Source organism: Pieris napi, chromosome 7, assembly GCF_905475465.1.
Source record: "Pieris napi chromosome 7, ilPieNapi1.2, whole genome shotgun sequence".
Lineage (NCBI taxonomy): Eukaryota > Metazoa > Arthropoda > Insecta > Lepidoptera > Pieridae > Pieris > Pieris napi.
The window spans coordinates 10,715,373-10,740,680 of record NC_062240.1 but is presented as its reverse complement, the minus strand read 5'-3'; the positions used below and the strand labels follow the sequence as shown (position 1 = coordinate 10,740,680).

The window sequence follows — 25,308 nt, the reverse complement described above, 5'->3', positions numbered from 1 at the left end:
CAATTTGATATACTTATAAATTAACTCAAAGATGTAGTAAATTAAACCTTTCCCGATTGAAAAATCTACTCTGTTCCGTCCTTCGACTTCAGATATTGTCGTATGCAACGATTTGTTCACCCGCTCTTCTCATCTTCTCACCTTCTCAATCCAAGTATGTTTTTGAAGGGCACGTTTGAGTTGTGAAAGGCTGTTTAAAAATAATAAAATAGCCATAAACCATCTAGGAAAAATTTCGTATCGAATGGCAGTATTACTCAATCGAAATATCTGCGAACCTGGCTTAATGACGTCATACAAACTGGAGAGATAGCAAAAAAATTGAAGATGTAAAAATAAAAAATATTTTATTTGTGTACTTATTTTTATTGATACTCGTACCTACTTGAAATTTACAAATACTTATTATTTAAAATTCAAATTATTTACAAATTTACAGAGAAACAATAAACACTAAAATGCGATTAAAGAATAATACACGTGCGTCGGCGATTGCGTTGGCAACGGTACTGGATAGGCGAAAACGGGGCGGGGTGCGGGGAAGCGCATTCCAGCGACTAGCGAGGTTCGCAGATATTTCCGACGTGTAGTAGTTTCATGTCGATACGGTCAGTGGTTTAGGCGTGAGGAGCCTCAAACCGCAAACGAAGACCATTTTTCTTATATATATATATATTATTTAGATAGATACAACGATGGTGACAGCGCTAGCAGTCAACGTTTTCAGTCCGTGAGTTTGACAGTCCGACAGTCTTACTGTCATATAATAGACAGTAAATGTCAAATGTTATACTCAACGTCTACGTGTTTTGTGCATATTGGATTAAACTATAAATAGTCTGAACTCTGAAGTTGAAAAATATTTTTTAAACTCGATACTCGATACCGATTACCGATAGTCGTACCTTGAGTGGGTTCATAAATCATACTTCATAATTCATATTGTGTGAGACAGCGCGTACTGTGTAATGTATTGATATTACAGTTAGCAATAAGTTTTCTAATTTTCTCTTTTTTATTATTATTGTTTTAATATTTGTTTATATCGCTCAAACGTCGGGCGAAGTGCATCTCAAATATTTTATAAGCGTAAACGTGTCTAACTTACACCGTTAATATGAGTTTAGTCGCTAATACAGGGTAAGTATCGAAGAGATTTTTTGGTGTACATGAATGAGTTTACATAATTTTACCTGATTTGTATTTAATTAGAAAACTAGCTGGACGCACACTGTTCATAACAGGTGCTTCTCGGGGTATTGGCAAGGCTATTGCTCTGAAAGCTGCAAAAGATGGTGCGAATGTCGTGATTGCCGCTAAAACTGCAGAGCCGCATCCTAAACTACCTGGAACTATTTACACAACAGCTGAAGAAAGTAAGATATAGTTTTTGAATATTTAGTTGGCTTAATTTATGACAATTACTGTCATGTTTACAATCTCGCGACCTTTGGACTTAAAGGTGTATTGACCTTTAGACTTATCTTCTATCAGGTTTTTTTTTAAATTTGATGCTTAGTGATTATCAGCAAACAATATCAAAAAAAATTATAACAAATTTATTCAGAATGTTGAACCTTTAATCCTATGTTTTGTTTTATGTAAAGATAAATAAATAGTTGTATAAACTTTGCTCTGGGTCTCATATTTCTGTTTGTGTTCTTCAAATTTTTTTTTTTATAATTTTTCCTATAAGCCTAGTTTCCTTTATTGTGCCTGCAAAACAATGTCAAAATTACAATTTTTTTACATAATATTCTTGCCTACCTGATGTTAGATGTTGTATTGTAATATGTTATTTTTGATTTTGATCAAGCATTAAATGGCTAGAATGTAACATTGTCCGATGGTATTTGATGCTGTTAAATTCTATTCTACTTAATAAAATTTTCTGTAAGGAGTTATGACTAAAGGAAGTGTCTTAAATTTTTATTTCAGTTGAGGCACTTGGTGGTAAAGCTTTGCCCTGTATAGTAGACGTAAGAGATGAGGCCCAAATACAAAAAGCTATTGATGAGGCAGTCAAGAAGGTAAAAATATCTTATTTTCTTTTATAAGGTTTAAAAACCGGTTAACATATCATTTAAAGTATTTCATTTTTTGGTTGATTTTTACTATAAGTAATATATATTTATGTATAATTATAGCCACATATTTCTGCATTATAATATTCTACAGGAACAACTCAAGATTTAAATAATTTTACTTACTAATGTAAAATCTAGATCAATTTTACTTTTAGATACTTGCTTGAGACATTTTCACATACTTATAATGATATACTGGATTTCAAATCTTTCTTAGAATGCTGTTCATACAATATGCTTCATGTTTCATATGCTTTATTTCAGTTCAACGGTATTGACATACTTGTGAACAATGCATCAGCCATTTCTCTGACTGGTACAGCTGAAACAGATATGAAGAGATATGACTTAATGCACAACATCAACACACGAGGCACATTCTTAACGTAAGCTTTTTAAAGTTGAAATAGTCTAGAAATAATTAAAACTGCTTTTGAGTACTGAAAAAAGCTAGTTAAATAATAACATAATGTTACATAGTACTTCTAAATGTCCAATACAAAATTGTTTACCTAAAGCATCAGGAAGTTTGGCTTAAACCTTTTTTAACACAACTGGTATCATAACTTTTTTTAATATGTACTTGTATATAACTTTTATTAATAATATTATTCCTTACCCTATTAATTAACTAAATAATAATAGTTTTAATATTATTGTATCCAACAGTTTTGATTTAATCCATTTATAGAGGCTGGCTATATAATATTATGGTTTATATATTTATTTATTTTTATTTTATTTTTAAAGGACAATTCACACCAATTGACCCAGTCCCATGCTAAGCTGGTGAAGCTTGTGTTATGGGTACTAGGCAACGGATATACATACATATATAGATAGATATACATATTTATACACCCAAGACCTAAGCACAACACCAAATGCTCATCACATCGATGTTTGTCTCAGCCGGGGATCAACCCGGGACCCATGGATTCGCAGTCAGGGGTATTACCACTAGACCAATGAGCCGTCAAATAAATATCTACTTAATGCAACTTTAAATACTCTTTCTTAATAAAACAAGTAATGCCCAGCTTGGATTAATTTTGATTATTTATGAATTGCAGATCAAAGCTGTGTCTGCCGTTGCTCAAAGAGAGTAACCATGCTCACATCCTTAATCTATCTCCACCACTCAACATGAACCCTTACTGGTAAATATTCATTCAGTATAAAACTCAATATTCTAAATATTAGAATTTTAATTAGAGGATTTGTAATAGTCATATTTGTACAGAGATATCCAATATGGTTTTATTTCCATTTACTAATGTCCAGATCTAAAGTTGAGATGAGTTTGTGAGTTATATCTTTAATTCTACTACAATTTAAAATATTATATTTATCTTTATTTCTGCTACAATTTTTTACAGAAAAATTTATATTTTTTTTTTAATAATTAAAAAAATATATAATTATAAATTTATGGTTTGCACCGACTATTTACAGTTATAAAACACAGAAACAACTTCAATTAATAATAATATATTAGTTTAACAATAACATATAACAAATCTATATTTTATTGTCGTGCATGACTCTTAAAAAATGTATGGCCAATAGGTCATCTACATAAAAAATCTTATCTAATTTATAAGTATAGTCAAGGCTAAATCTTTTGCAAACTTCCACAGGTTCTCACTACATGTGGCATACACAATGGCCAAGTATGGCATGTCCATGTGCGTGCTTGGCATGAGTGAGGAATTCCGGCCACTTAACATCGGAGTCAATGCTTTGTGGCCTCGCACAGGTAAATTGGGTTTTATGTTCATGAGAGACTTTTTAAAATTTGTTTGTTTGATGTTCCAAGTGTATTAGTATTATATTAATTTGGTGGTGTTATTAGGGAGCGTTCAAGTATTACATAACGCAATTTTTGGAGATTATTGTACCCCCTCCCCCCATGTAACTCGCTGTAACGTTTTTCAGTACCCAAGTACAGTACTGTACCCAAGTCTAGTAAAACGTTTCGTGACCACCTAGTGACTCTTTAGTTACTATTATGTGGTGTAAGTCGAAAATAATATTAACAATAACGTGTAATTCAATCCCCGCCCCGCATCGTAACGTTTTACAAAATGACCCCCCCCCCCTCCCAAAATTCGTTACGTGATACTAGAACGCTCCCTTATTCGTTAATGGAGATAATTTATAAGTTGGTTTTCAGATATGCATCTAGCTTTGAAAGCGTATATTAGTTATTGTTAGCTTCAGGTCAAAGTGCAATTCGATATTTCTTTAGATACGCATATGATCAATGAAATATGAAAAATAATTTAAATTTTTTAAATTGGGGTTCAAACTGTTTTTTTTATTAAGAAAAACATATTAAGCTTACGGTTTTTTACCTGAACACACAAAACTCGATCAAAATTAATAATTACTTGTCAAATCAGACAAGAGCGCGCAGGCGAAGACGAAATTGGGTCGCAGTCACAAAAATTTCCAATAAAACCATATTATACAGTATAATACATAAAAGGCCTAAAATTATTAAAGCCGGCATCGCATCCGCAAAAAAAATGGATCTTAATGGGCTGTAATGCTTTCGGTATGCCTGTTTACCCCTTAACTTGTAATTTTTTATGATAAAAATATATACTCATGTCATCCCAGCAAATGCTTTACGGTTAAACTTATTACAAACAAAATGAAATATAAAGGTAGTTTATTGATGTTTAAAAACGATTTTTCAATTAGGTATCGCAACAGCAGCCATAGAAATGTTGACCGGTGACGTCTCCACAAGTCGTATACCAGACATCGTCGCAGACGCAGCTTACTTCATGCTATGCAAGTATGTGAAATGTCAAAAACCAACCAACCAAACAACGTTTTTATCTACCACTTCATCTAATATATAAAATTCTCGTGTCACAATGTTAGCTCCCATACTCCTCCGAAACGGCTCGACCGATTCTTATGAATTTTTAATGCATATTCAGTAAGTCTGAGAATCGGCTACTATTTATCTTTCAAACCCCTAAGTGATAAGGGGTGTCCACCCCAATTTTTTTTGTTTTTATATTTTTATGATACAGCATACAAAATACATACATCTCCTAACTTTCATCTTTCTACGATCAACCCTATTTTTTATTATTGTAGATAGTTATTTTTATAGAACTAAAAAAATATTTCCTAGAAATAATATACATGGCAAAACAAACGTTTGCCGGGTTAGCGAGTAATATATAAGAATAACAATATATATTCGTAAAAATATTGCTTATTTTTTGCACCTCTGTGTTACTCTAGCTTCGAAGAGGTATCTTTTAATTAAAGGCCGCTCGTTACCTTTAGATTAATTACCGTTTTATAATTTAATTTATTGTTTGCAAATCAGTAAAACTTTATTTTGGGACACATTAAGCTTTCGTGATAAATTTCTTTGTAACTCTATATTGAACTAAAATTGTCAGAGTGCAATATCGATAATCTTGGATCGGTTTTTACAATTAAGAATACCAATATATCAAGTTACCTAAGATAGATGGCGCTGGAATGTACAAAGCTTTAAAATAAGATCTTTTCTTATATAAGTTAGGTTTTTCATATTCAAAACTAGAATATGCTAATCATATTATATTATAAAAACTATGGAATGGAATTCACATCGTGGTATTTCATTTAATAAAAATTTGTCATACCATGAATCAAAAATCGCGTCCGCAGGATATTCCGAAACAATTTTATTTATTTGCACTCTAAGATCCTCCACCCCTTCCCTAGGCTCGGTGAGCTCAGGTTTAGTTATAAATATTAAGTGTAAATATTTAATGATACGATCCATTTTTTCGGAATTTGTTTTAAAGAAATGAACTAAGTACAAGCAAATTAAAATAAATTAATACAGCAACAAAACAAATACAATAAATTAATTAACAATAAAGGTTTTGCTACCATACAAAAAAAATATTAATACAATAAATACACCAGTTAAAAAAAACATAAAATCTCTGAAAGAAAATGTCAATCACGCACAAATAAAAAAAAGCTAAAAACAACAAAATGTATATATGCACAAAAATCAGAATACAATGTAACATAAAAAAAAATGTTTGACACAAAAATCTTAGAGAAAATATTTTTTTCCCAATGGAGCCTACCATCTGAAGTTGAAAAAATACCGACACCACAAGATTACAAAAAAAACTTCCCTGTGCTTTGCCTCCTAAAACTTGGGTGCCACTTTGTTACAACCGCCTCACGACGGGTACAAATAAAAACTCAACCTCCATAAATACAAAAATTTAATTAAGTAAACTAACGGAAAAGACTCTAAATAAAATTACAACCGTGTGCGGTTCACAAACACAGGAAAGTTTTCTGGTCATACAAAAAAAAACATGTGCGCTGGGAACTTATCTCTGATCCAACGTTTCCATGGCGCGTGACGGTCTTCGGTCAGGCCAACCCACTATCTTGATAGAGAACCGAAAGGTGCTAGTGGAGAAGTTTTCTGAAGATTTGACTTTTGTTTCACAACACCGTACCCAGTTTCCCAAGGGCTTGAAATATGATAAAAATTTTATTTAATTATTTGTTAATTTAAAATTACACTGATTTTTATTAAAAACGAGAACAAAAATAAATCACACATAATTCGCGTGTGAACTCACTGGCGTCGAAATAAAAAGCCCCTCTTCCTGCGCGAACTTTTTTATATAAATAGAACGGTCAAACGAAACAAGACACGCCCCAAACCATTGTCTATAATCTAGGTAATTCTTGTGACAATGAGATAGCAATAATCGAACCGAGCGAGATAGAAATATAAGCGGGTAGCTGATCTAAATTACGCTATTGTATTTTATTCTCGATATTTCTAGGTACCTATGATTGTGTCCGTTTGTAATAAGATTTTCTGGAAAGAATTTAATTCCCGGAACCAACGATTACCTTATATGGTCATATGATGCTAACACTAACCAAAGCGCGCGGTTTTATTCGATTGAACTAGTTATTATGTTTGATTGTATATAATGATTTTATGTATTTAATTTTAAATACTTAAGACTTTGTTACCACGTACCACGCTCATTAAATAACCATCGTCTATTTAATCACCTAAAGAGCCCCGCGTCACTCAGCTTAAGCTTATTTTTAATGAATTTTTTACTTGGTTGTTCACACACATATCAATTAATAAACGTATAAATTATTTTATGTCCGTTTGTTTTCGTTGCCATACAGGAAGAGATTTAGCGAGCCATTAAATCATTTAAGATTATGAATCATAGCTTTTTTTGTGTCTATGATTTCCGTATGTCAATTATTCTAATTTGTTTTTGACACACTAAGTGTAGATAATGATTTTTTTTTAATTTATAGGGACCCTAAGACTTACACTGGCAACTTCGCGATCGACGAGGACATCGTTCGGGAGGCTGGTGTCAAAGACCTGACCCCATACGCTTGCGACCCCAGTCAGTATATATTTTTGTTTTTTATAAATAATAGATTTTTGGACTTCATATCGCAGGAAAAGCAATTTATTTTTGTAAATTTTTATTTTGATTTACTAAATAAGTTTAATCGCTTTTGGAACGAAGTTCCTTATCGCGTGTTGTGAAAGGGGGCTAGACGGAAAAAATTCTTACGAAAAGTTGTCACGACACTTTTTTGCTATTTCAAGAATCACCGAATCACCGATCACCGAAGTTAAGCAACGTCGGGCGAGGTCAGTACTTGGATGGGTGACCGCCTGAGAACAACTCGTGATGTTGGCTTTTTTTTGTAGGGATAAGAAATGAAAATTATTTTTGGAATCACTTAACTAAATTAGTCTTGTTGGAACGAAGTTATCGAGCGTTGCGAAAGGGGGCTAGACGAAATAAATTAAGACCAAAAGTTGTAACGACACTTTTTGCTATAGGTAGTTGTTATATTTTACATTTTCGATTTATCTATCGCCAACGTCCATACCACGTTGAATACACCGGTTCTCGTCCGATCACCGAAGTTAAGCAACGTCGGGCGAGGTCAGTACTTGGATGGGTGACCGCCTGGGAACACCTTGTGATGTTGGCTTTTTTTTTCGTCGTAAGATTGGTGTCGAGAAAATCTATCATACTGTTATGATACCACTTAACATATAAATTAATCGAAAGGAATTTCGTTCCATCCGGGTCTCCCTTGACACCTCTAAAGTTTTTTTTTTTAATGAAGTTAACAAAGGTAATATAACTAAGGGTTACATTACTACAGTTTTCTGACCATATTCCAATTTTAAAGTGCCTTCCAATTCCAATAATTTTCGTCACTTAAAGCTGATGATCCACAGGCCTATAAGAAAGTAACGAAGCACACATACAAATGTGTCTGCTTCGCACTAGCCAACAAAGCCCCACAGCATTCGATTCCAAATAGGTCTGTGCCGGGCTCGCGTGAGATATGGGTATCATGGGAATTGAATATGGTATAAATAACAGAAAAAGCGGATAAACTCCTCTTGGATGGATTTTTGGATGAGGAGGAAGCGCTTGCAGCTCATCGTGCAACGGTGGCTGCTTCCGCTAGGGGTCACCGGCAGTACCATACCTCGGCAACGCGCTATGAACAGGTGCCATATAGCCTGAAATCACTGCCATAATTTTGTAATAAAAGTATTCATCAATAATAATACTTAACTTTAAATACAGATGATTTACTGTGTGTAAATGAAACCCTTGAGAAAGACTGGCAATTCATACTTTTAGTACAAAATTTCTTGCTTTGGCAGTTTTCAGTTACCTAGGCGTACCTCATAGATACCTCCTCATATGACCATAGACAAGAATCTTTTTTTATATATTAGCTTTAACAAAATTAAAAAAAATTGCATGAAAAACAATATTTGTTGCAGGTAAGGTAGAAAATCTGTTACCTGATTTCTTTTTGGACGTGCCCACACTGGCACAACAGGACGTTGACAAAAAGGTGTGAGGAGACTGTCATTGTCTATGGCCATACAGGCTTTTCTTAATGCAGTTAAAATACCTATTAATGCTTGTGCTTTACAAAAACATTTACACTTTCCTTGATCTTGGATTTGCTATCAGTTCTTATAACATTTATCACGCTTGTTGCTATTTTTTGTTTGTCTATCTATATATCTTTAAATTACGTATGGTTAGGGAGCGTTCAAGTATTACGTAACGCAATTTTTGGAGATTATTGACCCCCCCCCCCCCCCCTTGAACTCGCCGTAACGTTTTTCAGTACCCAAGTACAGTACTGTACCCAAGTCTAGTAAAACGTTTCGTGACCACCTAGTGACTCTTTAGGTACTATTATGTGGTGTAAGTAGAAAATAATATTAACAATAACGCGTAATTCAATCCCCGCCCCGCATCGTAACGTTTTACAAAAGGACAAAAATTTGTTACGTAATACTTGAACGCTCCCTTATTGATATAATGGCTGATTTACACAGGGTAAGTAGACAAGTCAGTCGCAGCGCCAATGTCGGCGCCGCGACTGACTTTAACTGTTTACATGAAGTAAGTAGTAGTGGTGCGTTTCTCACGATGAGCACACGTTTCTGAAGTCAGTGGGAAAAATGAATTCGCGAAAACAACTGAAACGACGATTTAATTATTTGTTGAAAAATTTATTTATTTATTTACAATAGCATTTTTTATAAAGCCGTCCAGTTCTTGAAACCACTTGACTTTTGGGACATATACGTTCCCACTAGCGCCAGATCTGGTGGATTTTTGTATCTTGTCTAGCTCTAAATAATATGTAGCCCTTATGGCTTTGATTTTATTTTTTACTTCAGTAGAAGTGAGCCCTTCGATTTGCATTTGTTGAGCCATATTTTGCAACGCCGCATTTCTTTATTGCGGTAATTTAGGGATTTAATATCCCAAAGGCACTCGTTTTCGCCATATAATTGCACCAATTTTAAGGTTTCGTCTTCGCGAAGCTTAATTTTTATCGCCAGCGAAAAAAACGTGGTCACTCTACAACGCAGCGGCAGTGACTAACCACGCACTGACTTGTCTGTTTACACGGGGTTTATTTGGCTGGCGTGGGGGTGCGCGGGTGGCGGGGGGCGCCAACTGACTTTAAAATATTCGTGTCCGAATATTCAAGTCAGCGCTGACTTCAAGCCACTGTACTGACTTCAAATCAGTTAACACAGGGTTTTTTTCGGGTCAGCACTGACTTGCCTCGAATTTGTAGTCAGTTACTGACCCTGTGTAAATCAGCTCTAAGCATGTATATGGCAAGGTTTTATAACGAAAAATGTATCACCTTTTGCAAGACTTGACTCAAAGTACATCTAACAACTGTAGCCCAATACATGCCTTATACACTGGGTTATGTACAGTTTATTTTAGTAATTTTTCTTAATATATTTGGTTCCCAATTTTACATTATCAAGTCAAAAAAGTAAGATTCATTTGTCCATGTGGTGAAAGATATTGTTGTATTCTTTTTGTAAATAAATGTTACAATTGCAGTCAAAAGGTGATTCTGGTGCGGGTGGACAGATCCCAGCTTTATTTGAAACAATCGGCAAGAGTATCACTCCAGAGCTGGTGAAGAAGACGCAGGCCGTCTATCAGTTTAATGTTAAAGGTGAGTACCATAAGAGAGCCGATTAATAAATATGTCTGATGATGACGATGGAGTCTCTGTTCAATATTAAAGTCTTTCAAATGCCCTTCCTATGTAAAGTAAAATTGTTTAAAAAGATTTAACCAATTTCAAATATATATCTATAAACAAATGAGAACGAATAAAGATATGAGTGAATATCTCAAAAACGGCTAAACCGATTTTCATTTCATTTTGTTGTTCCTGAAGTTTAATATGCACCAAATACCATTTCAATATGACTTTGCTTCTAAGAAATATGTGGACAAACATGCACTTAAAAAATTTAGCAGACACAATTGAAAGTTAATCATAGTCAAGTATTATCCATCAGTATCACCTAAATACAGGTCAAGCCATCTTTTTTTGAATCCATTCAGATGCTGCTGCAATTATTATCAGGTACTATTTTCTTATTTTATATAAAATCATAGTGATATAAGGAATTGTTATATTGACAATGAAGATCATACTGTATCCACCCATATACTATTTGAATCTTTTTTTATATAGGCAAGGAAGAAGGAGTGTGGCATATTGACCTCAAGAATGAGCCTGGTGCATGTGGCAGCGGTGAACCATCATCCGGTGCTGATGCAACTCTCACTATGGATGGAAAACACTTCGCTGAAATGTTTGCTGGTTAGTATACAAGCCTTGTCATATAAAAATACAGTATTGCGACAACCTCTAAGTTTTGATTCGATCAGATCAGTTTTCTGTATTTGTTTTTTCTAATACAATTAGACGATCAGCCTTTTGTGCCTGTCTCATGCCATTAGTTTTTAGGTCTATAGGCATGCCTCACAATGTTTTCCTTTACCATATGAGCAAGTGTTAATTGAAATTATAGAAAGACAAGTCCATAGGTGCATAGCTGTAGTTCGAACGCATGACTTCAGTATTGAGTCACAACCAAGCTTGTCTGAGCACTGCTCAGTTATGTAGCGGTTCATACAATTTATGAGTGTTCTGTGCCAAGCTGGAAATGTGCTAAACCTTTTTTTATTTATTTTATTTGTATAAGTTTGCCATACTCACTGTAAATTGTCAGTTGCAATTGATATTTGTTCATTATTAATTTATTGTTATGATAGAACTATAATGGCTGTATAAGCTAAAGCCAAGCACTATTGATTAGATAGTCCAACTTTATATTTACATGGTTTCAATTGAAAAAGAAGAAAAAAATAATAAAAGAACGGCCACACAGTTAAAAAAATATTTAAATATTCCATAATTTAAAAAAAATATTTTTCTAAATTATTTTCAAATTCTACTATATACATTCCACATTATTTATAAACTTCAGAGGATAAATTTTTCTAAGAATCTGCCAATGTTGTTAATTACAATTAAATGTTAATTTACAGGTAAACTAAAACCAACAACAGCCTTCATGATGGGCAAGTTGAAGATCAGTGGAGACCTTCCAAAAGCCATGAAGTTGGAGAAACTCATGAAGTCACTTAAATCTAAGTTGTAATCTGTTTTTGTATTGTACAGATTGAGTTAATATCATCTCTAATCAAACTCTAGATTAGTCTAGTAGTTTGATTTTAAGACGAACTGTACATAAAATAAATTACGGTGCAATTATTAAAATCATATATCATTATATTTTTCAACTTAAAACCAGAATAAAATAACCTAAGTATAGCAAAAGCACTTGATATGGAGATAGATATACCAACAATAGACTGGAAATAAAATTTGTATATAAAGTCAATAAAAAGAAAATATTGTATTATTTTATATTATATTTTGTATTGTTGTTTGTTAAAACAAAACATTTAAAAACATTTTGTTTTTCTTAAACCTTTAAACTTGCTAGTATATTATTATACCACCTTTATCACTTAGATTACAGTCCCCTAGGCTTTGTAGATTGAAATAAGTATGCTGGCAGGCACAAGACTTAATACACATTAAGACAACTTAAAAATTAACATAGAAAATAAGAGATGTGTCTGGCCCATGCACTTTTTAATCAGTTGAAAGATTTCAATCAATATTAAGTATATTATTTATTTTTAGGGTTTGACCAAGATTTATTATAAGTAGTCAACCGAGCAATTTTCTCCGAGATCGTGCGTATATACGGTGATAAACAACATTGCCAACAAACCGGCATGTCTTAACTCTTAACCCAAAAGTTGAGTTGTGTCAGGCACAGAAGCTACTTGCCACAAATTAATGAAACAGACACTAAAATTGCTTTCGCATTGTAGTGTCACCGGTCTTTTTTTACGCTTCGTTGGGTGCGCAATCAATATAAATTATACATCATACATAGCACGTAACAAATGTACAATAATATTTATTCAGTTTCTTAAATTACATCAGATTTTGCGATAACCTCGTAATCTGTTATCAATATTTAATTCTCGCGGCTGAGTTCTCAAATCTAAATAATATATCTAGGCAGTAGGCACTTCGTCGAAGTCAGTTGACGCTAGATTTCAGTCGGGTCGTTCGTTACCACGTGTCAGCTGTTTGTAGTGTTCTATTTATTTCGACAGAAATATTAAACAACACTATGTTTTCTATCGACGCACCAGCCGAATTACAAAATAGTGAATATTGCAATTATCGGTCACCGCTAAGCACTCGATATGCCTCTAAAGAAATGCAATATAATTTTAGTGATCAGAAAAAGTTTTCTACCTGGAGAAAGTTATGGATATATTTAGCAAAAGCAGAAAAAGTAAGTACCCTAATAGTAATGTTTTTTTTATCGTGCCTCCAGTACCCATTAGGCAATATTGCGAATTTTAAATAAGCAACAAAAGTAGGTTATTTTTTGTTCAAAAGTATTGGATAGTGCAATTATTGGAATTCGGAATACCAACTGGCAAGTGGCAACTGCTAACAGTAAACACAATACATCAACGTCAAAAAATAACCACAGGACACAGAGTAGCTAGAGTCTGGCTAATGAAAGAAGATAACGAAAAAGCGAGGGAAAATTCAAAAAAATTTAGTATGGTATCCCTAAAAGTTTGATATATTTTGTGGATTAAACTTACTTGATACTTGATTTTATTTTATTATTTTTTTCATTGATAGTAACTGTTTTTATATGAAATTCAATACTATACGTATTTAGTCTCTTACTATTGATACTTAAAATGACTAGCATTGCATGAAAAACTAAAACTATATTTACTATTAAAAAAAATCAGTGGCGCTACAACCTCTTTAGGTCTTGGCCTCAGATTTCTGAATCTGTTTCATGATCATATTTAAATCTAATAGACAAGTAGGTGATCAGCCTCCTATGCCTGACACACGCCGTCGACTTTTTGGGTCTAAGACATGTCAGTTTCCTCACGATGTTTTCCTTCACCGTTCGAGCAAATGTTTAATGCGCACATAGAAAGAAAATCCATTGGTGCACAGCCGGGGATCGAACCTATAACCTCAGGTATGAGAGTCGCACACTGAAACCACTGGGCCAACACTGCTCTATTATATTTATATTTACTATAAAACACAACTTTATTCGGAATAATCAAAATCAGAATCCAAAAAATGAATATGCATAGATTCATCAGAGTCATTGCTGTTATCACTGTCTCTTACATTGATTATGAAACTTTCTAAATGTTCCTCTGTAGTTCTGTCCCTTTCTTTATATTTATTCTCCACATGTACAACATGATCAGTCATTTCCTTCCACTCTTCTTCAGATTTCCTGCGAAAGTAAAGAAATATTCTATCAAATAAAACAAAGTTTAGGCTATTATACCTGTTAACTATTCGGAAAAAATATATAATAGAAATAAAAATGAGTCATTGCATGAAGTATCAAGACACTAAAACATACTAACCTAAGAAATTCAACACCAAACTACAACACGTAAACAATCTTGTTTTTGGTAGAACACAGCTTCTTTTTCTTGGAATTTGAATATAATGCAGAACAATATCTCTCGAACTCCACTTTTAATAGTTTAACTCATATTTAAACACGTAAATTAATAAATAAGAACAAAATGGTTTATTGTGTTAAAACGAATGTTTGACAACAGCCATATTGAGAAATTGACAATGACATTCTGTGTTGTCATCCGAAAGTTTTCAAATAATTCAATTATCTTTCATTAGCCAGACTATTCTATTATTCTATTTAACATGGTAAAGTATGTCTTGCTCCACAGACTATTATTATTTGGTGGCAATTACTAGATATTGATCGATAACTTAACTTAAGGTTGACTGGAAACAATTTAATACGGTCATAACATCGGTTTCATTTAAGTTAATGTTCCAGAATAAATTAAAACACTAATAAATAATAATCCTTTTCCATAAATACATTGTAATCAGAAAATTAGTCAAACAAACCCTATCATTTTTTAACTTTCACGAGAAGTAAATTAAAAGTTATATGTTTAATGAGCTTATTGTTCATACTGTACTCATCAATCCATGATTCACTTATACGTACATCAATCTATTGCTTTTATTTTTTTATGCAAAATGAATTAGTAGTCGTCGTCTATTTGAATTATTTGTGTAGTGTTAAGTAAGGGTTTTGACATAGGTACGCTAAACGTTTGCACAGACTGAGACATATAACGTAGGGCAGAATGTAGAATTTTACAAAATGTATAAAATCCGAGACGCTTATGTATCCGTTGTGTATCGTTCCTTATGTTATTGTTGTAAATGGATACACATGTGAATAGACAACTTTTAACTTATGAAACATGGATTATCCTCTCGAAATGACATCTAAATGATAAGAATTATTTTTATTTCTTCTGTGTATACCGAGAAAGGTTTTTTTTATTATTCTATAGATGGCAAAAAGACAAAAAATCTTTTGTACATATTAGTGGTGCGTTCCACTAAGCGCTCACGACGATCAAAATGCTCCTTTAGCCATTCCACATACCGACCGCGGTCGTTGTGGTCACGGCGAAAACGTCACTCATGACGTCATGACTAATGCTCACGCAACGCTCACAACGACCCGTCTAAAGAGGTGGGTCGTTGTGAACGTTGAGAATAATTTGGCGCAATTTTTGAAATTGTTTTTGAAATATGACAAATAATAATATTATTATATTTAAATTCTTCATCCGAATAGCGAAAAATTACATTTTCATAGTCAATAATACATGGCCTAAGTTGTCGGTTTTCACGATTATATTTTTTTATAATTGCATCCCATTCTTCATCTGAGCTAGATGAACTAGTTTCTGGAGCTTTATTGCGATGCATAAGCAAATATCCAACTGCCGTCAAAGCCATTTCGATTATATTTAAACTTAAGTTGTTTGATAACTTCACGAAAATTATTTATAAAATATTCAATTACTCTTCACTTTTAACATAAATAAATTTAAGTCACAAATATCAAAACTTATTGTTTATTATTACCTAACCTCCTTAAAATTCTACTATTTTCAAACTTGACATTTGTAATATTTACATGAACGCCCAAAACGCTCCATAATCCATTCCACTTGAGTTAACGACAGTAATATTGACAATCAAGTGGAATGGGGAAATCAGCGGTCGTGAGCGTGAGCGTTGTGAACGCTTAGTGGAACGCACCATAGATAGGCAACTAGCGTATATATTTTTTTAATATCTTGGATTGTCTATGTATTTGCGTGTTGTTCTCACGAGAATGTAAGTGCGTGCTCCTATTTCACCATGCCGACTGTTGATAGAGGACAAATATTTGTTTTTAATATTTATTCAAATATTAATTAACTATTAATTACTTAAGATGTCGTGTGGAATATGGTGTCATTACACCATATTCCACACGACATCTTAAGGATCAACCATTGTTGATCCTTTCGTATAACAAAAAACTTTAAATAAGTAGCGGAGAGTTCATTGCCAGTTTTCTCGTCCGTTCTACGCCCTTCATTTAAGAACTGGCAGTAAATGTAGAATTAGAAGCAATATGTATTTATTTTCATAAGTGTACACTGTGTTACCTAAATTAATAAATGATTTTGTATTTCGAATTTGTCTCCGCCTCTCAGATAATTACTACTTATTGCGAAAAAAAGGTTTTAAAAGAAACACTATTTGCAATATAGCATTTAATTATTTGAAATAAATACATCTTATATTTACTTAAATAAGTAATATTTATATAGTCATATATTATGCCTTACATCTATTACGACTTAATTTTACGCGAGTACCTTCTGAATATTATTGAATGCATAAGGTAACATTAGCGCCGAATCATTCGTTAATATAGTTAAATCTACTAAAGCGATATATCTAGAACTTATTATATTTATGTTCATAACTTATATTAAAAAAATATGAATGTTAATAAAGAAATTATTCGAAAGTTAGTGAAGAATAAAGATTTTTAGAACCATAATCAAAACTATTCCAAAACTGATATTTGAATCTTCAAAAGCAAAATATAATCTGTAACTGATAACTAATTGTTGCCATATATAAACTTTTTATTTGTGATCTTGTTTTTTGTGATCTATCAATGTTTTGGCTTAGTAGAGAGATAAGAAGATAACTTAACTACCACTGGACGGATACTGATTACTGCTTTGGTCTTCCTATTAATTAAAAACTTATAGTACGCTTAACCTAAGAATAACATAATCCAGAGCTTTCAAACTAATTCGATATAACATGTATTTTTTTAAATTACTGATCTTTTGTTCAACGTTTCGAAACATCTAATTTATTATACATTATAGAAAATTGTCTGTGGTATTGACGTAAATTTGAAAACCCTGCCATAACCTGTTAGGTGCAGAAAATTATAACGAGACGGTGGTATTATTTCGTAAAAAAATTAAACTAATAAACCAAGGGAATGTATAAGTAAAATTGCAAGTTTAGTAAAACTAAAACTATTAACTTGCACATCCACGGCCAAACCATATATAGCTGCATCATGGGACATTTAAATAATTAACTAATCAATGTAAACCTATCCTTTATACAAAAGCTACACTCCAGGACAACACTTAATTATATACAATTAATTCTAACATATACTTATAAATTACTTTGGAGTAAACAAATGTGATAAATTAACTAAAACTTTTTAGTGCTATAAATAAGTGCTATTCGAGTTTAATAATCGGCGTCTTTTCTGAATGTGAGGACAGCATGGAGAAGGAAGACGGCAGCGTCCATGACTGCGAAGACTCCAGATGATATCAGTAAATCGTATGAGCTTTTGTTTGGTCGCATGTTTGCGTAGTAAGATCGGTGCCAATCTGCGAACAAGAACATATGAAGAACCTAAAAATTAGCTTAACACGATAGCTTTATTTGATTTTACTATATCTCTTCGTATTGCAAGTGTCTGATAACTGTATATAATATATCGTATCTTTGTGCAAATGGTAGCATTAAACGATTAAAAACTAAATCAATCCAACGCCATTTTAATAATAGCACTGTTCTGTCAGTGTCATTGTCAACGCCATTTTAACAATAGCACTGTTGTGTCTTTTCATGACATCGTAATTACAGCGGCGAATAGAGAAAAAAGTGTTTTTAGATAAAACAGTACAATAACACTGTTTATTATAGTAGGTATTGCTTACAGCTTAGTAGACAGCACTCTCTTATTACTCTCTTCATCTTAGAGAGTCTAATTTTAGTGGGGGTTTTTGGTCCCACAACTACGGTACACAGGTAGACAATTAATATTTAAAACGAATTAGTACTATGCCCATTAATTATTGTATCAGACGAATTTAATCTTGTAACAATGGCATCGACATATATGAAAGGAACATAAAAATTTCAATGGCATGTAGGCGGTTACTTGCGCATGTAAATATAATTATGTGATATCGTCGCTGCGCGTGCAATACCGCGGAAGAGCACTTTGTTAATACCGCGTAACAGCAAAAGGAACAAAATTGAGATATCGCGCCAATAGATCCTTAATGCGGATTGGCTTATACTAGCTCTCACGCAATTTGAATTAGCCAATGGGAAACCTCTTTTTTGGCATCGTAGCAATACAGCGGAACAGTAGTATGCCTGAAGTTGGCTGCAAGTCCGCGTATTTACCCAAACGGTGAAGAAATTATGATATTACCCTCACAATACGCCACGATCACGAAGGAAGCGAGAAAAGTACCAAGTCATTACGAAGTTATTACACCTGACACACATTTTTTACATACATTTTTTAAAGACTTCGGTCTTAAAGAATGCTTGATTTATGACTCAATAAGACCTGGTCGTGGGGCGGGTGATCACTGTGTCGTTGAAATAAAAGCACTCAGATATAATCCAAGTGGCACAATAGACTATAAGCTCCGCTTTGCAGATGATTTTATTCCTTTACCAAGACGGCCAAAGAAAATAGTTCCGATTGACAGTGTGCCTTCACTTTATGAATCTAGACAGCCAATATCCAAGACCAGTATGATCACTTACAGGAGCTTAAGAGTGTCATACCCAAAGACTGTCAAAGTTTTTATAATAACTTTCCTTATAAATAATGTTCTTATTGTGATTGAGAGGCTCAATGCTTTAATTATAATTATTTAAATGAGAGTTTAAATTATTAAAATTATTATGTTTTGTTATGTTTATTTGCTATTTAATGTTTTTGTTTGCTAAATTGTACTCAATAAGTATGAGTACTTTTGAATAATTTAGTTGATTGTGAAAACAATTCCTATTTTTCACAGTCAACTAAATTATTCAAGGCACTAGGGTTGTAACTGTACCTACAGTATTCAATGAATAAAAGCTAATTTTACTTATTCTGTATTCGCACAAAGCATTTAACAAAGATTACGTTAAAATATTTTCTGTGATTTTAGAGGAACCTAGGAGACTGATCTCTAAGAAAACTACTTTTTTGGTAAGTTAAAGAGATGAACTCACAACGTCTTACTTAATACAAAATTTAATACCTAACTTCGTTAATTCTCTTGAGATTAGAAGTTCAAATCTTAAACTTACCAATAAAAAAGTTTTTTTATATAATAATGTTAAGTATAGATGAATGTTGATAGAGAATAGTAAAAAAATATTATAGTTTCCCTGTACTTCTTTTAAAACGTTTATAAAAAGTTTTTTCTGTGTATTACTAAGTAAAAGATGTGAACTCCTTATGAAAATAAAAATCTATTCCTCGTCCAACTAATGAATAAAATATTAATTTTCTACAGATTAGAAGTTTTTTTTATAAGAAGCTCACATCTTATACTTAGCAAAAATAAGTTTTCTTTATAATGTTGATTATTAATAATAGAAAAATATTGTTTTTCTGAAAAAATTTTGCTTTTTATCACAATTAATAATGTTTTCTAATAATAAAAAAAAATTTAAAACCCGCGTACTTACTGATACTATACTACTTTTTCTATCAATTGTTGCAACAAAACCGCGTAAGTGATTTTACACGGAATTTACGGAAGTTACAAATAAATTTACACTATTACTCCATAAAGTAAGCCCCAAACTAGTAGTGATAGAGTTCAGTCAGCAAAATGTAGTTAAATGACTGAGATATTTAGTTTTTTCTTCTTCCTGTAAAATCGCAAAAACGCAGATACGCGGTTTTTACAAAGTGCTCTTCCGCGGTATTGCACGCGCAGCGACGATATGCCATACAAAGATTCTGAAGGTTAAAGACACTATTAATTAGTTAGTATATTATGGTCTACAATAGTGTCTAAAATCACTTACAAGTTATTCTATTAGTCCCTTTCGTACTAAGTATTAATAATGAAGATTTGTTTAAAAAAACTCAAAATAAATAGAAAAGTTTTGATAACTAGCGGATAGCCTGATAGAAACATGATCATTCGAACACAGAGATGCTCGTCACATTTTTTAAGAATAAGTTCGGCCCTAACGAATAATAGTCGCCATAGATAGTAGATAAGACTTACCGTAGAAGATGACAGCTGCTGCAGCTGTAAACATGATGACACCCAGAATTGAAAAGGTTAGAGAGGTCCTCCAGCCAGCTGACTCGCCGAAGATCCGAGCGATTATTAAAACTCCAGTTATAATTATGAAGCCTGAAACACAAAATAATAAATTAGAATACAGTGGAATCTCGGTAACTCGAATGTCAAGGGAACGGCAAAAAAATCAGTACATTAATAGAAAAAAAAGAAAACTGAAATTGAACATTAAACTAACGACAACTTAATATTTTAAAGAAAAAACTAAATTGTTAATACTGCTAAAGTGTTTCTGCTTCATAAAATAATTCATCACATCCTATTAAGTAGAAAATGTCAATATCTTTATAATTATAGCTATACTAGCTGACCTGGCAAACGTTGTTTTGCCATGTATATTACTTTTAGGAAACATTTTTTTCGTTGAATAAAAATAACTGTACGACCCAAGGCTGTACATTTTACTCGCTCAGGCTTCCTTATTTTATAAGCTTAATTATTCAATATGTAAGTACGTGCCAGGGCTCGTACATTCCGATCATCTACAACCGTGATGATTTCCTATGTAAGTACGTGCCAGGGCTCGTACATTCCAATCACCTACAAGCGTGATGTTTGTCTTATGTAAGTACGTGTCCTGGCTGTACAGTTTGATCACATATAAGCATGACGATTTCCTACAATCGTCGGAGTCACGCCCCGAGAGTATAGCCCGACGCAGGCACTCTCTTCGACTGTTACTATGCAGTCATTCGTAATTAACTAAGTCATAGGAGTATCACCCCGGGAGCATAGCCAGACGTAGGCACTCTCTCCGTTTGTTAGATTGCAATTAACATAATAGTTATTATTTCGCTCATAGTCTATTGTATAACGCGAGTGATAAATATAGAGTAAGTTCAATTTATTCTATTATTTCGAACCCCTGATGACCCAGGAACCGTACAATAACTATCTACTATAATAAAAAATTGGGGTTGATCGTAGAGGTGAAAATTAAAGGTTGTATGTATTTTTGTATACTGTATCATAAAAAAATAAAAACAAAATTTTTTGTAACAATTTAGAGGATTAAAAATAGATGTTGTCCGATTCGGAGTCCTGACCGATATGCATAGAAAATGTCATGAAAATCGGTCGAGCCATTTCGGAGGAGTTTAATTACAAACACCGTGACACGAAAATTTTATATATTAGATTAATAATTCTGAATGCATATTGTAATTAAAAAAGATGATATTGATTTATGAGCCGCATAATTTCATTGCATGAATAATTAAAGCAGATACTTTCACAAAATACTTATATTGAATCGACTTTTCAATCGAGTGAAACTGACTTATTGCATAATGCATCTAGCATAAATACGTTTCAATTAAATGAAGTTTAAATTGCTAAGATCCCTAATTTGGTCATTTAAGACAGTATTAATGTTATTTGTTACAAGGCCCATACGATAATGTCGTTAAATAATAGAAAATATAATGTAAATTAGTTCTGCGAACATATAAAAAATATCGATTGTGTGTATGTCGGAGACAGCATTTAGCAGGCAACGTGTTAAAGGAGCTCTGTGCTACAGACTACCGCTGGCACATATTATCAATACATTCTTCCGACATCACAGATGTAGTGATTACTTAACATAGTAGGTATTACCCCATAATTTCTAATAAAACTTTTTTTGTCTTTAGTCACTGTGACCACGCAAGCTGTAAAGCACGCGAAAAGTCGGTTAAATTTAAAATTATGAAAAATCATTGTAAATACATAACTTCAATCCGGTAAAAAATTGTTTTATTATCAAATGTGTGATAGTTATGTCAATAAAAGACAATACTATACGTTGAAATTAGTTTAAATTTGCAATTTTGGGTGCCGCCTTTAAAGTCAATTAGCTTATGCTAATTGACTTTATAGTCAGCATAGCAACCGGTCACGTGAAAAGCAGTGATGGCCCCGTGGCTTTCAGGGATGAGAGTCTCACGCTACGACTTCTTTCGACTTCATCCCTGAGGTCGTACCTCGATCCCCGGCTGTGCACAAATGGACTTTCTGTCTATGTGCGCATTTAAAATTCGCTCAAACGGTGAAGGAAAACATCGTGAGAAAACCGGCTTGCAAAAAGTAGATGGTGTGTGTCAGCCACAGGATACTGAACACCAACTTGCAGCACCTATATACTTAGACCCAGGTAACGTCGTCAGGCACAGGAGGCTGATCACCTAGTTGCCTATTAGGTTGACAAATAATCGTGGAACAAAGACAGATATCTGAGGCCTAAAAAGGTTGAAGCTGCACTGATTTATTTATTTAATAATTAACGTACTTAGTCACGTCAGATACATCCGAGACCTCGAGAACTCACCTCGGGGGCGAATAACGTCTGATTAAGTACTTAATTAATGTTAAACGTAACTAATTTGACGTTAATTGGCGGGCTCACCGAATGTCAATGGCTCCGTTATTAAAAAACCCTATTAAGACGTGGCAAATTGACCACGATTTGTTCAATTGATAGATTACAAGTAATTCTATCGCAATCGGGTCACGGTTTTCTCAATTGTTTCCAAATTGTAGCTTATTTTGTTTAGGTACTAGAAACTTGAGTTCCGGCTGTATTAAAAAAATCTACTAGTGGATAAAGTAGTACACAAGAGACAGTAAGTAGTGTTATTGGACATTTTCTTATGTTAAATAAGAACATTTTCTTATGTTTTGGTTTTAAATTCTTAATAGTCTTAAGCTAGACCGTAATGTTAAATTGTGTCTTTAATCGGAGACAATTTAAAAAAAAATCCGACTCGAAAATATAAATTGCGTTACATACAACAAAAATCGCTGAAAAGGAAAATGTGCTCTGAACATACATAAAGTTCCCCGTTCTATAGACATCTCGTGTATATCTATTGAGACTGGAAGAGATGGTTCGAAAGCGATGAGACCGGGGCTTTTTTATTTATTTAGACTTCGTTGTAAATGAAAGAAACACAATACATAAAAATTATAAGGGATGCAACGGGCGGCCTTATCGCTAATAAGCGATCTCTTCCAGGCAACCCTAGTTAAGAGAAAAACTTAAAAAAAAGAAACATGCGTGCGAGAAGTGCAGAATCCTTAATCTTAAGTAATACAAAAAAAAATTAATAACAAACTAAAAACATAAAAGCTTTTTTATTGAATTATTTTAATTATACTGTATTACTGCAACGTGTTTATAAATAAATCTACGTGTAAATTACTACATGTTGGTCAATTATAATGTCTTAAATACTTACTGGAGTAAGCGGAGTAGATAAGAGCGATGTGGCGATGGTCAGACTGTACCACTTGCGGCGCATACAGGGCTCCTATGATCAAACCGATCGCAATCACCGCCAGGATCTGCAAATATAATACAAACTTTATTTATGGGGACACAATTCATTTATCGCTAGTCACACTAGGGTGTTACTGTGTCGTGGGTAACTAGATAACAATTATTCCGTGGTACATGGTGCACGTTTAAAACAATTTTTTAAGACAAAGTAGTCCTAGTAACAACTAATTAACTAAGTTTTTAGATTATGTATTAAAATTATATAATAATAATATTTTGTCTTCATTAGACTGGATTTTAAATGAAACTCCTTCACGAAAAGAACAACGCACTCGCGAGGCAATTGGGCGGAATCACTTAATATCAGATGAGCCTCCTGCCTGTTTGCAAAAAAAAACTAAAATTAGAAAAATATGAAGTTTTTTAAAAGCGAACTAATTTGTTACATTATTCACATAACTCGACGTACCGAGTATTGTATTGAATTAAAATTGATTTTTTTTATTAAGTTAATATTAAATTCGCTTTTATATCCGAATAACAGTGCTTAGTGGTTTCAGCGTGCGACTCTCATCCCTGAGGTCGTATATCGGCTGTGCACCAATGGACTTTCTATGTGCGCATCTAACATTCGCTTGAGGTAAAGGAAAACATCGTGAGGAAACCGGCTTGCTATAGACCCAAACAGTCGTGTGTCAGGCACAGGAGGCTGACTTACGAATTAGATTGACAAATCATGACACAGATACAGAAATCTGAGACCCACATAAAAAGGTTGTAGCAGTTTATTTTAATTTTTCATTTAAAATCCGGAAAAGTTTACTTCAAATATTTTATGACTTAACAGAAAAAGCTGTTGTTTTTGTTTCATTTGAATTTATTTAAGATCCTACCTTGAGTATTCTGTCTCATACAAAGCAAGGACAGTTGTTATTATATTAAGCAAGTCACGTAAGCTTACGGACTAATAACAAATAGAAGTAATTTGTATGCGTGATCTTGTTTTAATCATCGCAATGTCCCACATACCCCATTGTACGGCTTCTGTTATTACTTGAAGCATTTTTATGTCAACGTTTACAGTATAGATCTAATATATAAAATTCTCGTGTCACAAATCACAATGTTCGTTCTCACACTCCGAAACGGCTCGACCGATTCTTATGAAATTCTTTATGCATATTCAGTAAGTCTGAGAATCGGCTACTATCTTTCAAACCTCTAAGTGATAAGGGGTGTCCACGACAAAAAAAAAATTAAAACATTTTTTTTTGGTTTTAATTTTTTATGATACAGCATACAAAAATACATACAACTCCTAATTTTCACCCCTCTACGATCAAGCCTTATTTTTTATTATTATAGATAGTTATTTTTATTGACCTAAAAAATGTTTCCTAGAAAT

At 33.2% G+C, this 25,308-nt stretch overlaps 3 protein-coding genes and 1 non-coding gene across 5 annotated transcripts in view; 3 read left to right on the top strand and 1 right to left on the bottom strand.

Annotated features, from left to right (window-relative positions):
* Positions 1-874: 874 nt before the first annotated feature.
* On the top strand, positions 875-12,440 carry LOC125050900 (hydroxysteroid dehydrogenase-like protein 2). Of its 2 annotated transcripts, none has more exons than XM_047650968.1 (12): positions 875-1,140; positions 1,213-1,376; positions 1,939-2,030; positions 2,352-2,473; positions 3,161-3,247; positions 3,728-3,846; positions 4,797-4,893; positions 7,431-7,525; positions 8,531-8,661; positions 10,550-10,667; positions 11,199-11,327; positions 12,059-12,440. In XM_047650968.1, exons 1-12 carry the CDS (start codon positions 1,118-1,120, stop codon positions 12,169-12,171), a joined length of 1,290 nt encoding a protein of 429 aa, XP_047506924.1. In that variant the 5' UTR covers positions 875-1,117; the 3' UTR covers positions 12,172-12,440. The 2 variants fall into 2 exon arrangements, with proteins under 2 accessions (XP_047506924.1, XP_047506926.1); XM_047650970.1 differs by lacking the exon at positions 8,531-8,661 and adding an exon at positions 8,944-9,017 and having other exon boundaries at positions 876-1,140.
* Positions 8,011-8,129, top strand: LOC125051436. The gene has a single exon (XR_007117279.1). It is a non-coding gene; the product is annotated as a 5S ribosomal RNA (ribosomal RNA).
* A 656-nt stretch (positions 12,441-13,096) lies between the features above and the next one.
* The window catches only part of LOC125050899 (adenylosuccinate lyase), a 37,589-nt gene continuing 25,377 nt past the window's right edge, over positions 13,097-25,308 (top strand). The window contains exon 1 of the mRNA XM_047650967.1: positions 13,097-13,392. Coding sequence (XP_047506923.1) covers positions 13,225-13,392 — 168 coding nt within the window. The 5' untranslated portion in view covers positions 13,097-13,224. The remainder of the gene's footprint in view (positions 13,393-25,308) is intronic.
* LOC125050901 overlaps positions 16,742-25,308 on the bottom strand; it is a 30,574-nt gene continuing 22,007 nt past the window's right edge. Inside the window, exons 7-9 of the mRNA XM_047650971.1 lie at positions 23,863-23,968; positions 20,567-20,698; positions 16,742-17,917 (exon numbers count right to left, since the gene is read on the bottom strand). Coding sequence (XP_047506927.1) covers positions 17,772-17,917; positions 20,567-20,698; positions 23,863-23,968 — 384 coding nt within the window. The 3' untranslated portion in view covers positions 16,742-17,771. The remainder of the gene's footprint in view (positions 17,918-20,566; positions 20,699-23,862; positions 23,969-25,308) is intronic.

Bases quoted from the DNA above. Each gene is read 5' to 3' on its own strand.
- LOC125050900 (XM_047650968.1), top strand. From the start codon at position 1,118: ATGAGTTTAGTCGCTAATACAGG. The intron at 3,847-4,796 runs GTAAATTGGGTT...TTTTTCAATTAG, and splicing joins TGCTTTGTGGCCTCGCACAG to GTATCGCAACAGCAGCCATA. The intron at 11,328-12,058 runs GTTAGTATACAA...GTTAATTTACAG, and splicing joins CTTCGCTGAAATGTTTGCTG to GTAAACTAAAACCAACAACA.